The sequence below is a fragment of the Numida meleagris genome, chromosome 6 (genome assembly GCF_002078875.1).
Source record: "Numida meleagris isolate 19003 breed g44 Domestic line chromosome 6, NumMel1.0, whole genome shotgun sequence".
Taxonomy (NCBI): Eukaryota; Metazoa; Chordata; class Aves; order Galliformes; family Numididae; genus Numida; species Numida meleagris.
Window position 1 is genome coordinate 8,899,436 of NC_034414.1, and position 13,179 is coordinate 8,912,614.

The 13,179-nt window shown below is 35.7% G+C and overlaps 1 protein-coding gene across 30 annotated transcripts in view; it reads left to right on the top strand.

Annotated features, from left to right (window-relative positions):
* Positions 1 to 13,179, top strand: part of MRVI1 (murine retrovirus integration site 1 homolog) — a 99,946-nt gene that overhangs the window by 57,695 nt on the left and 29,072 nt on the right. For 16 of the 30 annotated variants that reach the window (XR_002440455.1, XM_021402858.1, XM_021402852.1 and 13 more), the window contains 4 exons: positions 2,172 to 2,265; positions 2,637 to 2,700; positions 6,471 to 6,595; positions 11,729 to 11,829. Coding sequence is in view for 28 of the 30 variants with exons in the window: in XM_021402858.1 (XP_021258533.1) it covers positions 6,527 to 6,595; positions 11,729 to 11,829 (170 nt within the window). In the remaining 2 variants the exon portion in view is untranslated. Of the gene's footprint in view, positions 1 to 2,171; positions 2,266 to 2,373; positions 2,430 to 2,636; positions 2,701 to 6,404; positions 6,596 to 11,728; positions 11,830 to 13,179 lie in introns of all 30 variants that reach the window. The other 14 variants (XM_021402861.1, XM_021402850.1, XM_021402865.1 and 11 more) reach the window with 8 other exon arrangements.

The window sequence follows — 13,179 nt, forward strand, 5'->3', positions numbered from 1 at the left end:
AGAAGAAAAGCACTTGCCAAAGAAGTAAACCTTAAGGCTGACTGCTCATAAAACAAAAATAATTGTCTCTAAAACAAAGATGACTGATAGTATTTCACAGTCAAAAAAAAAAAAAGCTATTTTCCAATCTAGTAAGTCTTAACTTCACAATTATGTTAAAAATAATTGCCTGTGTGTGAAATCATACTCATTGGTTTTTCTTTTAACGCACTATAGAAAAGCCTAAAGCTGAGACTGAAGTGGAGTTAAAGTACGTAATTCTCAGAAAACATTGTGTGTTACTCTATTGGAATTACTAAGTTTCTTGATATCTCGTTATTTAAAATTTTAGGTACATGATGAAACTAAATGCCTTGTTGTTTAAGTCAGTCTTGTTGATAATGTTCCAGAATCACCTCTGTCCACCAATTTTTTTTCCTCAGCAGAGATTTGAGCCATAACTAGCCATTCTTAGAGATATTCTTTTGAATGCTCCCAATCAAATCAGTGGGAATGTGTGTCAAAAGTACATTTTATTCTTTTCTAGCATAACTTTTCATTTCTCTCCTTCAAGTAAATGGCTAAAGCTGTCGAGTTTTCTCTGTAGAGGTATAAAAAAAAACAGGAAGCAGAAAAAGAAGGGTTTTTACTGTACTGTCTCTCAGTAAAACAAGTCTTACGTGGTAGTTTCTGTTCTTGAGAAAAACTTGTACCCATTGAGTTTGAGAGACAAAACTTTGTTAGAATCTGAGAAGGTAAGGGATAGATATTTTATACATACTTCTTACTCTTCTATTGGTTTCCTTCTGTGATATATTATAGAATCATAGGGTAGTTTGGAAGAGACATTCGAGACCATCTGGTTCTGTAAGTAGGGACAGCACCCACTAGACCAGATTGCTCAAAGCTTCATCAAGCTTGGCCTCAAACATTTTTAAGGATGGGGCATCCACAGTTTCTTTGGGCAGCTTCTTCCAGTGCCTCACCACCCTCTGGGTGAAGAATTTCTTCCTATAATTCCTCATCTAATTCTGCCCTCTTTTAATTAAAAGGCATGACCCCTTGTTTTGTTGCTGCAGTCTCTGACAGAGTCCCTCTCCAGCTTTCCTTTAGCCCCCTTTAGTTATGGGAAAACTGCAGTGAGGTCTTCCTGGAGCCTTCAATTCCTCTGGACGCAATCCAACAGGTCCATGTCCTTCTTGTGCTGTGGCACCTGTGCTGAATGCAGAACTTCAGGTAGGGTCTCACAAGGGCAGAGTAGAGGGCGAGAATCACCTCCCTCAACCTTCTGGTTATGCTTCTTTTGATGCTTGGATTTGCCTCAGCCCATGTGCAAGACCTTGTACTTGACCTTGTTGAACTTTGAGGTCATTATTGTGGCATTTATTCACATTTATCCTTTTGCTCTTAGTTTGCAACCTGAAACTGTTCTAATTGTCTAGTAGTATAAAGTTATTTGGGAATTAATCTCCATACTTCTCAAAACGAAAATAGAAGCTTTCGTGTAGGACTTACGTATCTTTTGCAAGCTCCAGAGGCATTGTTCTGCATCTTGTAAATAGAAATGTCTTCTGTATCTTCCAGGTTTTACCATGTATAATTGTATGGATAATAATGTGGACAGAACTCAAGAACATAAACGAGTCACCTTCAGTTGTGGTTTATGTTATACAAAAATTCTGTAGCACCAATGCAAAATGTTAAAGAAGTTCTATTAAGACATTCTGAATGTGTTTTTATATTGTCGTTTTTTGGTTTTTCAAATGCTGATATTGCTAATTTATACCAGTGAACTGTTTGTGTATATTAAATGTTTTGTGCTTGAGAAGGTTATGGTACAAACATAGAAAAAATACACGTTTGCTCACACTTGGTTTGAATATAAAAAGTTTGGCATTTCTTATGTAATTCAAACTGGCAAAATATAATTCAAAATACTCCATAAATTCCATGTTTTTACACCTATATAAAAGGAACACAAAAATATACCTTTCTAATATAGTAGTGTTTTACAAACACTTTGAAGGACAAAAAAGAAAAAATTTGCAAAAAGCATTGCGCAGTTGTGCAGCTCAGCTGCATTCTTGAGTATGTAACTCCCATTGTTGACAAATGAGAGTCCCTTGACTCGACCAGAGGCAGTACGAGGTCAAGAAATATTAATATAATGCTTTCTTTACTGTTTATTTCAGAGAATTTGAGGTCAGTTGCCAAGCTATCAGTGGAGATGGAGTAAAGCACCTTTAAACTTTCGCTAACGCTGTACTCATCTGTGACTCAGGGAGGGTAAGTTAACTGATCATGCTTAGTTTTATCTACTATGGTAAAATGAGTTGCAGAGGGAGCACACTGAAAGCCAAGGGCCTCTAAATACTTTTCCCTTTTATGGAATAGAGCTCCCAGATCACCATTTCCTGGAGATCGTACTCCAAGCCTACACAGTGGTAAAAGTAAGTTCTCTGCATTCACTGATCTATATCTGAAAACAAATTTGAGCTTGGGATCATTTTTTCCCTGACTATTTTAAGCAGTAAGTTTACAGTAACAGACAAAAGTTAAGAAGCACTCCATCCTGTGTGTTTTTTCCCTTTTCTTTCGTTCGTTACACTGTCTGATGAAAAGCGTGTTTTGTTTGTTTGTTTTAACTCATTTTGTAGGTGCAAAAGGTTCATGCAGTCTAACATTCTGGAAGTTCGCCCACTTCTGTTCTTCTTGTGATATGTGAGTTAAGAATGTCTAAAGTATTTAATTTTGAATTTTAAAAGATAATTTCAAAGCTTTTGCAATTTCTGGGCTTGTTTTGGGAATCATTTACTCTGATAGAAAATCCTGCAGTAATCTCATGACAGACTTCGAGAGGACAGATCTAGGCTAGGCAGAGCTTATTCAATACTTAATAAAAGAAATGAGAGAATCTTTAAATTGTCTTAGTGACTAGGATATTAACATATCTTCACCTTGACCGTTTTTAAGGTGTCAATGCATTTTGTTAACTGTCCTTTTAGTATCTTAAGGGGGAACAACTCTGTTTTTTTTATATTATATATATATATTATATTATATATATTGTTAACATACGATTTTCTTTTTTGACTGAAGTACATATATGCTTGAGGAAAGAATATGAAGTTTGTAAAGCTAATGGCAGTGTGATTCCCAAGACTGGCAAATGAACCATGCTTAGTATCAGGGTAGTTACTTATTGAATCCTGCTCAGGTAGGTAGGTGTACTGAATTTCTGCAGGTTCCAAGGCTGTACTCCTCTCTAATGCTCTGATGAAAAGGAAAACATATATCTTTCTGGGAAATAAATTTTCCAAGGATATTTCTTTCTTTACTAACTACATCTGTGAGGTGCAGATAAGCTCCTCTAGTTCTTGTTCAAGTGTTCAGATGAACTGTTTTTCTATATTTTTTGATTCTTACTGGCATTTACTGATTTTCATTACCTGATAAAGTAAGCATAAGGTCTCTTCAGCAGTGATGGAAGAAGAACATTGCTTCGATAATGTCTTATGTTTCCAGCGTTTCTAAACCTTCTCCCTTCCCACTGCTTTCAGAAAGCAGTAGTTGCCCTTGCTTTGGCTCGCTAGTGGACTGCAGCAGTAACACCAAGGTATGGAGGTACCATGTTTATTTCAAGAAACCTCAGACTACGAATAAACAGATGTATGCTTTTGCTTGTACACTTCTCAGAACTGTTTTTTTTTTCTGGAGAGGTATTAGGAAAAATAAAGGTCAGAAGAACATGTATTTCCACTAATCAGCAGTACAAAAGACTTGGAGATTTTTCCTATGTTTAAGATAGCTTTGTAAAGAAGTCTGAGTAAGGTTCTAATTGTGGCAGAGATGTACTGAACTCAGTCTACCCCAAATCTTGGGAATGTTAAGGTGGCATGAATTCATCATCCTCTTGCCCTCTGTTCTCCCTTGGCTGTACTTTGAATGCTGCATCTCTAAGACAATACAGCTCAGGATTTTTCTATTTTTAGATTAGCTTGTTGACTTCTTTTTCCTTCACATAGATTTTTGCTTTTTAAATCTGACAAATGAACTGATACTTGCTGTACTTAATAACTCTTTCTTGTTTTAATATGACTTGCATTACTTTAAAGTTTAGTGTGTACTGGGAGCTCAGCTAAGGCAGGGAATCAATCAGTTTGACACAATATCCTACGCAGCTCTGCATGAGGCTTTGCGAGTACGCTTTTCACCATGACTTGAAATACTCCTGTTTTTTTTTTTTAAGCTCAATATTCTTATAAATTCATAAGACAAACACTGACAGAGGTTAGATAAACAAACAATTCATCTTTCCTTGTTATTGTTTTACTTCTTTTTCTGGAATTTGAGGTGCCGCAAACTCAAAAGTTGCCTCGATGCCAGGGTTATTTTACAGGAATGAAGAGCTAGTCCATTTCATCTTCTTTCATTACTTTGCCTCTGTCTCACCTTCACAGTCAGTGACTGTTACTTGAAACAAAAATACTTCACTGCTGAATCACAGAAGTTTAACTGCTGCCTGGTTAACTTCTGTGGGTTTATTAAATATGTTATCATAAATGTCTGTTTTCCATCATATTTAGTACTTGGAGAATGATTTTTAAATGTTTATTATGGAAAAACATCTTTTTATTCATGGAAAACTTTCTCTGCTTTTATATGCAGTTAGAGGTGGATAAAATCTTGACAGAAATGTGAGCTTCCTGTTACTGCGGTACAATAGAAACTCACCTGTAGCAGGCTCAAAATGTCGGTATAAACTTGAAACGTGGTTTTCTTACAGTGAATAGCATGTCCTGCTCAGGAAATAGAAATGCTGTTTGGAGAGGGAGGAGGGAAAAGAAATTTTTATTTATATTTCTGTTGGACTTCACAATTACATGTGTTACATCTTTTCCTCAGTCTCTACCAGTGAACATCAATGCAGTAATTGTGGTGATGGCAGTGTTCTGCTTTTTTTTGAAAGCGCGGAAATACTTGGGTACAGATGGTTGGCTGGCGTTTTTTGCAGTGTATTAATTATGCATTAAATTTCACATGAATGGCCTTGTGTCTGATTCTTCTTCTAGTAATAGAGCAATAGAGTAGTAGAGTAATAAAAGCGTAGGTCCTAGCTGCTTCTGTAGACTAAAGTTTTCACACATTTTGTAGGTTTTCCTTGTTCTGTGAAAGGTGAGGAATTTGTAACTACTGAGGCTGCTTTTTTTCCTGTGACTATTTTTCTCTTTTGATTTTTTTTAAGAATATCTTGACAGTTTTCATTGCCAGCCTCAATAAACCAGTATGTTCTTTAATAATCTTCCTTTCCCTTCCCTGAAATGGAAAGGAAAACTAGAAATTGATCTTAGGTTGTTACATACCTTGAACTTCATCTCGCCACCACAACTTTTTTACACCATCATAATCTCCGGAGAGGTAAAAGAATAATGATGAAATTAGGAACTCAGGTTTGGGAGAAGGCACAGTGTTTTGGACATAGAACCTCTGCTTGATGTTTATATTCATCTCCTTGGCCCACTCTTTAAGTTGTTACTACATTAGAGTTTGAGTGTATAGCACAATACTATGCACAGCTGCCAATTAACTGTCAAGGGAATATAGTTTAATTGTCTAGTGAGTCATTATGCACCGCATCCCCTCTGTTAGCCACCTAATCTGTTGTCTATAGGCACCATCAAGGAGTCAAATGATTTATTTGTGAGAACTGTTCCTTAATTGTCCGGTAGGTGTCAGAGTAAGTCTTGTAATACTTCTACTGTAGCTGTAAGGATGAGTACTTATCATTTCTCTGCTTACAATGTGAAGGCAGAAGCTCAAGTTGATACTAAAAACAATAATTTTCTCAGCTCGTAGGCAGTGATTTTTGTTTCCCATTCAAGCATTACTGCTGTTTTGCTTTCAAAGCCTCTTGCATGTTGTTGTCTTTGGCAGACATAGAGCAAGTGTTTATAGTGTTTGCCCAATCTCACCTAGGCCTTTTAAAGTGCCTCAGCACACACTCAAAGAAAGAGTGTCATGGTTTGGTTTTCCAATTTTCCTTCTAGATGTTTTCCTTTCTTTGCAATTTGAGATCATGTTCTGTAGAACTAGGACTTTCTTAGTTACTGAAAGGAATGTTACAGATATCCAGGATACTACTTCTTGGAAGATCTATGGAGAGGGAGGTTTAATTACAGCCAATACAGTCATGGTAGCGAAAAAAAGAATCTGTGACTTGAAGAGAAGGAGTGGGAACAGCAACAAGAAAGGGAGGTTGAATGCATTTACTAAATTATACTTGACCTTGAAACCTTTAGTTAATAAAACACAAGATTATATTTTTAATTTTAAACCTTAATACTGTTTGTTATTGTAAAGTGATCTCTGTGTTAGAGAATAGTTTTTGAAATGAATTTGATTTGTGTTTTTGGCATCTAACACAGCTAGTGGATCACAAGGCCTTGCAGCACTTACACTTTCAGGCTAACTTGAAACAGTCTCATTCTCAGCAGCATATGGTCGTGCTAGTCCACACTGCAGATCGGCGTGCTTCGTTCTGTCCACCATGCCAACCCTACCTGAAGAAAACGAACAACCAAAAAAGGCACAACATAACAGTTCTCCTCCAGCCAAAGTAAGCACTCTTACAGATTTTTCTGATACTTATTTTGGAAACTGGGGCTGAAACTGTGTACATTTAGGAATCTAGAAAATAATATATAGTCCTTAGCTACATATTGGTGTGCTTTGGTAAACTAAAGAGGCTATGAATGATCTTTCAGCTGACTTTCTTAGAATTCTTCAGGTATTTTTTAGATTAAGGAATGAAAACTGATATTATTCCATAAAAATTTAACTTCTCAGAAAAGTACATAGACTTAATGCTTCACGGTACTCTGGAAACACCTAGTGTTGCTCTTAGAGATGTATGGAAGATGCTCTCCAATTAGTAAGTGTGTAAAAGATGGAAATCTACTTTTTGGTTTGTACTCTTTGTTAGTGCTGTATTTGCCATAGTAATAGCTGAATATGTTTTGAAACTATACGGAATGTGTGCAAGAGCTACCCGTACACATTCAGCCCTTTAGTTGTATATACATGTTTTATTTGAAGATAAATTGAAAAAATCTTTAAGTGATGACAGTTTTGCCTTTTGAATTTACTTATACCACTGATAAAAAGTAATTTTATGTTCTAATAATTTGTTTTTGTTATTGTCTTTTTGATAAGTTATTAGCTTAGCTGAATTAAAGAATTACAAAGTCATAGATTTTCCAGATCATCCTGTTTCGTGCAAACTGGTGTGAAGGAGGAGACAATTTATCATCTGGCAAATCTTCAGTTAGAGTATATCACTGTCACTGGATTTGAGAACATTCTATTCTATATTTTGGGTGAAAACATCCGCTACTTCAACATCATTGGAAAATACTGTCAGCATTGAGTCCTACCTTGATTTGTCATACATTCCATTTAAATTGGACATTGTGCTGAGTGTTGGTTTCCTGGCTTAAGATAAACACCCTAAATGGATGCAAGTATATCAGACTATTAGCTGACAACATACCTTAGATAAAGAAGGTGGTTTGTGGGCTTGTTCTGTTGTGGAGTTTTTTCCCTTTGTTTTTAAAGTATCCGCACCCATGTGAAAAGTGTTTGAGAGTACAAAAGACTGTGTCAAACCCCCTCAAAGATTAAAACAAGAATAGAAATGAGCAGACATCAAATTCCAGGGCTGTCTTGTGAAATGGCAGAAATGAAGCACTCCAACCAAATATTCTTTAAAAATAAAAGAAAATGCTGCCCTTTTAGAGGTAGGTCTGAAATGAACTGACGCAATGAGATAGCTCATGAATCAGTTAATTAGGCAAAACATTTTGTTTCAGATACTTTGTGCCTAAAAATAACAATTTGACAGGTGAAGGTTTTTAATCAACCTACTGCTTATTAGCAATTGAAGGTTGCAACTAGTTGATGTTCTGAGAATTGAGTCCTGCTGATACCTGTTATCACTCTTGGGTCTTCCTGCAGACTGAGTTCTACAGCATGACTATGTAATTGGTGAAATACCTTAATGGTGTGTAACAGGACTTGCCGATAAGGAGAGGGCATCAGAAGGAGCTATCAACTGGGATACTGGTTACCAGAGTGTGACCTCCACTGCCATCGAACAAGACTTTCCAAGACTGAAATCTCCTCTTATTTGAAGTGCTGTCTAGTGTCTAATAATTTCCTTATTCTGTTTCAAGAGATGCTCCCCTGCCTTTTCCTTACATGCACAAATGCTTGTGCATTCACAAGACAGTTCTGAGAAAAAGAAAATGAACCTTATGTTACGTGTAGCTTCTTGTGTACTTCGGGTATCTTGTACATGATAGAAGTGTGGGCTGTATTTCTCAAATTCAGTTTGAAAAACATAATCTGGTTTTCCATTTCAGTTTGTCTTACATGAGCTGCCAACTCTAAACAACATTTGTTAACATATTCATTAGCTCTGGGTTCCTGATGGGAAGCTCCCATTAACACCAGTTTGAGAGCAGTTAGCCCTATTCAAAGTACTTTAACCTGTTGTTTGGAACGTGTCTGAATTATGAGCGTTCAGTTGAACTCTTAGTTGTGTGTAAATCTGGAAGTACTGGACATTTTAGATTTGTCTAATACAGAATAATTTCTTCTAGCAAGGTTCATAAAACTTCACATTTAGATGTCATGTTTAGCCACTTCTATATTTTAGTTTAATTAGTTTTTTCACATAAAATTAATATGCTTTTGTTGATATCCTTAATAACTGATGCATTGTAGTGTTCAAAATATAAGAAAAGAAAAATAAATCTTTAGCAATTAGGTTAAAAGATCTATGGTGTCTCATTTATTACCCTACCCTATAACCTACTCTAGGGTTGGTTGTGAGATACTGTCTTTATCTAATTTTTAAGTAAAAAATGATTTTGTCTTTTTCTGGCTTTTTCTTCTCTTTGTATCCCGAACACTGTATTTTTGTCTATTCAGACTGCTGAGGAAAAATGTTTCACATGTTCATAATGTTTTTGTTACACTGATTATTTCATCACTCAAGTTTCTGCATTTCATATTTTTTCTTCTTCCTGTTTAAATTTGTGTTCCTCTTTTAGCAAATCACTGCATGATATTTGTTTTGTTCTGAAGAAGTCCTGTACCTGTTTTGTCCTTTCTCCTGTTGTCTTTTTTCAACTACATGTTGTTACAACTGAATTGCATTACCTTACTTGCAAAACTTTCATCTGAACACTTCATTTAAATGTATAAAATTAAGTTGGTTTAAAACCTCATCTCTCTCAAAAGACTAATCTGAGATGCATTACTCTTCTAAGGCCTTTCATGTGAGTGTCTTCTTTGGGCCAAATATGTTCTGAAATTCAGTCAAGGTCTGTCCTTATTTTATAAGGATGATACCACGTGGCAGAGGATTTTTTTCTGATATTTTAAAGAGTTTAGGTGGTATACAGGAAAGCTTTGTCACCTGACTTTTTTGGCACAGTAGCACTTTTAGCAGAGATGCATTTTTTCTATTACTGCTCAAATCCATCCAAATTTGGCTGGATTATAAAACTTAAGAACATGTTTTCTTAGGAAGGTTGTGGTAGAGCTTAACACCAGAATTTCTGCACAACCTATCTATCTGCCCTGAGCATCTTTAAATCTCTTGGGTCTTCTGCTAAGGCCAAAACTGCATTTATCATCCTCCCAGCCCAGCACAAGCCTCCTTCTCCCCCCAGAGTAGACCGTACATTACCATCCTTGTGGCATCTGTGAATATATTCCCACCTAAACCGTTAAGATGGAGTCAATTTAACCCTCCATTTTTATGAGAGGAAGGCTTGGGATATAAAGGGTGCAGACATTAGTAGCAGGCAGTCACTGTTACAGGGAGAGGAGATGAGACATCAGCATAAACTTCCAGTCAAAACTCATGCTCCGAGGTCTGCATATATCAGACTGAGTACTCTTAAGAGTATAAAGAGGTGTGTGTGTGTGTATATATACATATACATTATTATTCAAGCCAGCTGGCCCTGAAATATCCTCGTGCACTAGCTCTTATTGCCACTTGTTATGCAATAGATTTGGACAACAGGAAATGTGAGTTTCCACTCATGTTAAAGTTTAACTATTATAGTTACTGATCACAGTTAACATATTTTAACTGACCTTAACTAGCCTTGACTGGAGTCGTCTTTTTTTGTTTTTTAAATTAGCTGTTTTTAGAGTCTTAAAATGGAATTGAGTGACTTTAAGGCTGTTGTTCCTATGTTATTCAAAAGATTTTACTCTTTGGTAGTCATGGGATTAGTATAATCAATGTGCATGTATGCTCAGCTGCTTTGACATACATGTCACCTGCATTTTTGTCATTGACTGTTGGACAAAATATATTGATACTTAGTAGCATTTTCAAGAACACTACCAAAAATTGCTTTCAAATTATTATAATAATACACTATCAGTTGCACGCTTGTACTATATAACTGAAGGTGCTTTTACGTTTTTAAAGGAATATTTTTCTAAAACTTAAATGTTCCTGTTTTCTTGGTATGTTTCCTATACTGCTCTCCCGTAATTAACAGTGTGGTCTTGCCCAGAAACATCGTATGAATTTTATAACTACAGAACTGTGGAGCTGCATGAAGTGCAGTTTATAACAGAACCAAGAATCCTAAATCAGCTGTATAATTCAAAACACTTTTTAATTTGCATTTGAGTGGAAGAAGTGTTACGCTCTATACTGCAATGTTACACCATTTTCAAATTCTTTCAGAGTTCTTTGAATTTATCAGAGAGTATTTTAGTTCAAGAGCAGTAAAATATGTCCCCTATAAATGTTGAAAGGAGTTCTATTTTATTTGATACCTAACAGCTACATGACTACTAATATCTTTCTGTATGCATATACTTTTATTTCAATTTATACTCTTGCCACTTGTTTGTTGTTACAAACCTTAGGACTACCCTAACTTCTCTGTAAAACATTAGATGACCGGAAAAAAATTATTAATTGATGACCTTGAATTCGAAGAATTAAAATGATTGAAATGCCTATGCTCTAATACATTGACATGTTAAGCTACATTATCACATGAGTAATTCTTCAAATGCACAAATTATTTTTTTACAGCTCTTTATTTTCTGTATTAACAAATATTACTAAAATAATTATTTTTTATTCTGAATTCATTATCCTTCTGTCAGCCTTTAGTAGGTAGACAGTCTTAAAGTAGTAAGCACAACTGAGAGCAAATGGTATTTGCAAAATGGTGTTTATAACAGTTGAACATAAGTGGCTTTGAGCCAGGATTAGTAAACGTGCTCTTCCTGAAGATTCAGAAAGGTCAAGGAATCATAGAATGTTGGATTGGAAGGCGTCTTTAAAGATCATGTAGTTCTAATTTCCCTGCCGTGAGCAGAGACACAAATGCCAACTGCCAATTGAAGTCGAAATTTCTTATGGAACTTTGGGATGTTGTTTCAAGGAAAAATTAGAATAAAAACAACTAGATAAAGTAGCATTTTTGTTTTACATACTACTGCCTAGCAGAAGCAATTATAATTGTTTTTAGCAGTGTAAGTAAAGGTTTGTAACTCGAATATGTCTTACCAAGTAAAAGCTAATTTTCAATTCAGTCATTTGTAAGTTAAATAGAGAAATCCACATTATTTTCCCCACAGATCGATATTCAGTATTTTGAATTTCTGCTTGACTTTATTTTTGTATTTGTTAAAAATCATTCAGGACACTGGTGTTGAAGGAACTACAAGCAGTACACCTTCTATTGTTCTTCCAGAGAATGCTGGTATGCCTGATGTAGAAATTGATAAAAACCTGGTTAACAGGTACTACATAATATGTTGCCAATCTATGCATAATTTGTACAGTAATTCCAGGAGCTGTGTTTCTAAGAATTTGCTTTGAAATATACGTCATATTAAAATATTATTGATGTGTCCTTGTACATAGGTTGTTCCAAAAGTAATGCCTCCTATTTCTTCCTGTGGAAACTCCCAACAGCTACAAAGAACACAATAATACTATTTGTTAGAGCAAATTATTGGCTACAAAGCATGGATTTTCAACATAGGTGCCACTATAAGCTGTGCATTTTCACCAGCAATTCTGTGCTCATAAAAATCTGCACCGGCGGAGCTGACCCACTGTCACTACTGTTAAAATGCACCACCCACTGCGTCACTATGCTCACGTCCATGGCTTTGTTATCATAAACATTCAGCAAATGTCAGTGAATGTTAGTGAGTTCCACTTCTTCCACATGGACAAATTCAATGACACATCTGTTCTTCCTCCATACTTCCATGTCAGATGCCTTTTGTTCAAACTGCCCCTCCGATGCCATCTGTAACACAGAAAAAAATGTAATAGAATATTGGTGGGAAGGTTCAAGTTCTATTGCCATACCACCAACATCCACCTGATATTGTGGGCCAACGTAGTGAAATAGGAGACATTATTTAAGGAGCAGCCCTTGTAGTAATTAGACTGTATTGTCTTTCCTTTTGGGTACAGGGAATTAGGGTGCTGGAAGTACACTTAATACTAAAAGAACAGTTTCTTATGTCACTAATCCTGCAAACTTAAATTGGTATCCTTTAAAATTAATGTTTATTTTGTAATCTTTCAGAATAGAGTAGTTTAAACAAAAATGTAAGTTAAAGTTATGCATGCATCCACTGATCACTACAACTTTTGAAATCTATCTTTCTGATAGAAAGTAGAGTGTGGCCTAGTGAAGAAAAAATTACTTAGTTCTTTTGCAGGCGTAAAATGGTGTGTGTGTGCTACAATTGTATATCTACTACTAGGATGACTTACATATTAATTCCTCATATTCAGTGCATGGCTGAAGTACATATATTCTTCTTATGTCTAAATCTTAAATATTTTCCTGGATGCAGTCTATCAGCAATTGATGTAATGAAGTTCCCCACTGTCCCTACACAGGAAAGTTTTTCAATTTAATAACTAAATCCCAAATTCTAGTCTACTGCTTATATACATACATATACCAGTAGCACTGCCCTTATTCATAGAAATATTTCCATTGAAGCAATAAGAACTTCGGAAACAGATAGGACTGCATTCCTGAGCTATTGCAATAAATTGGGCATCAGATAAAAATTCAAGCAGATAACATTTTGAAGGTAGACAGCGGAAAGAATGGAGTATAT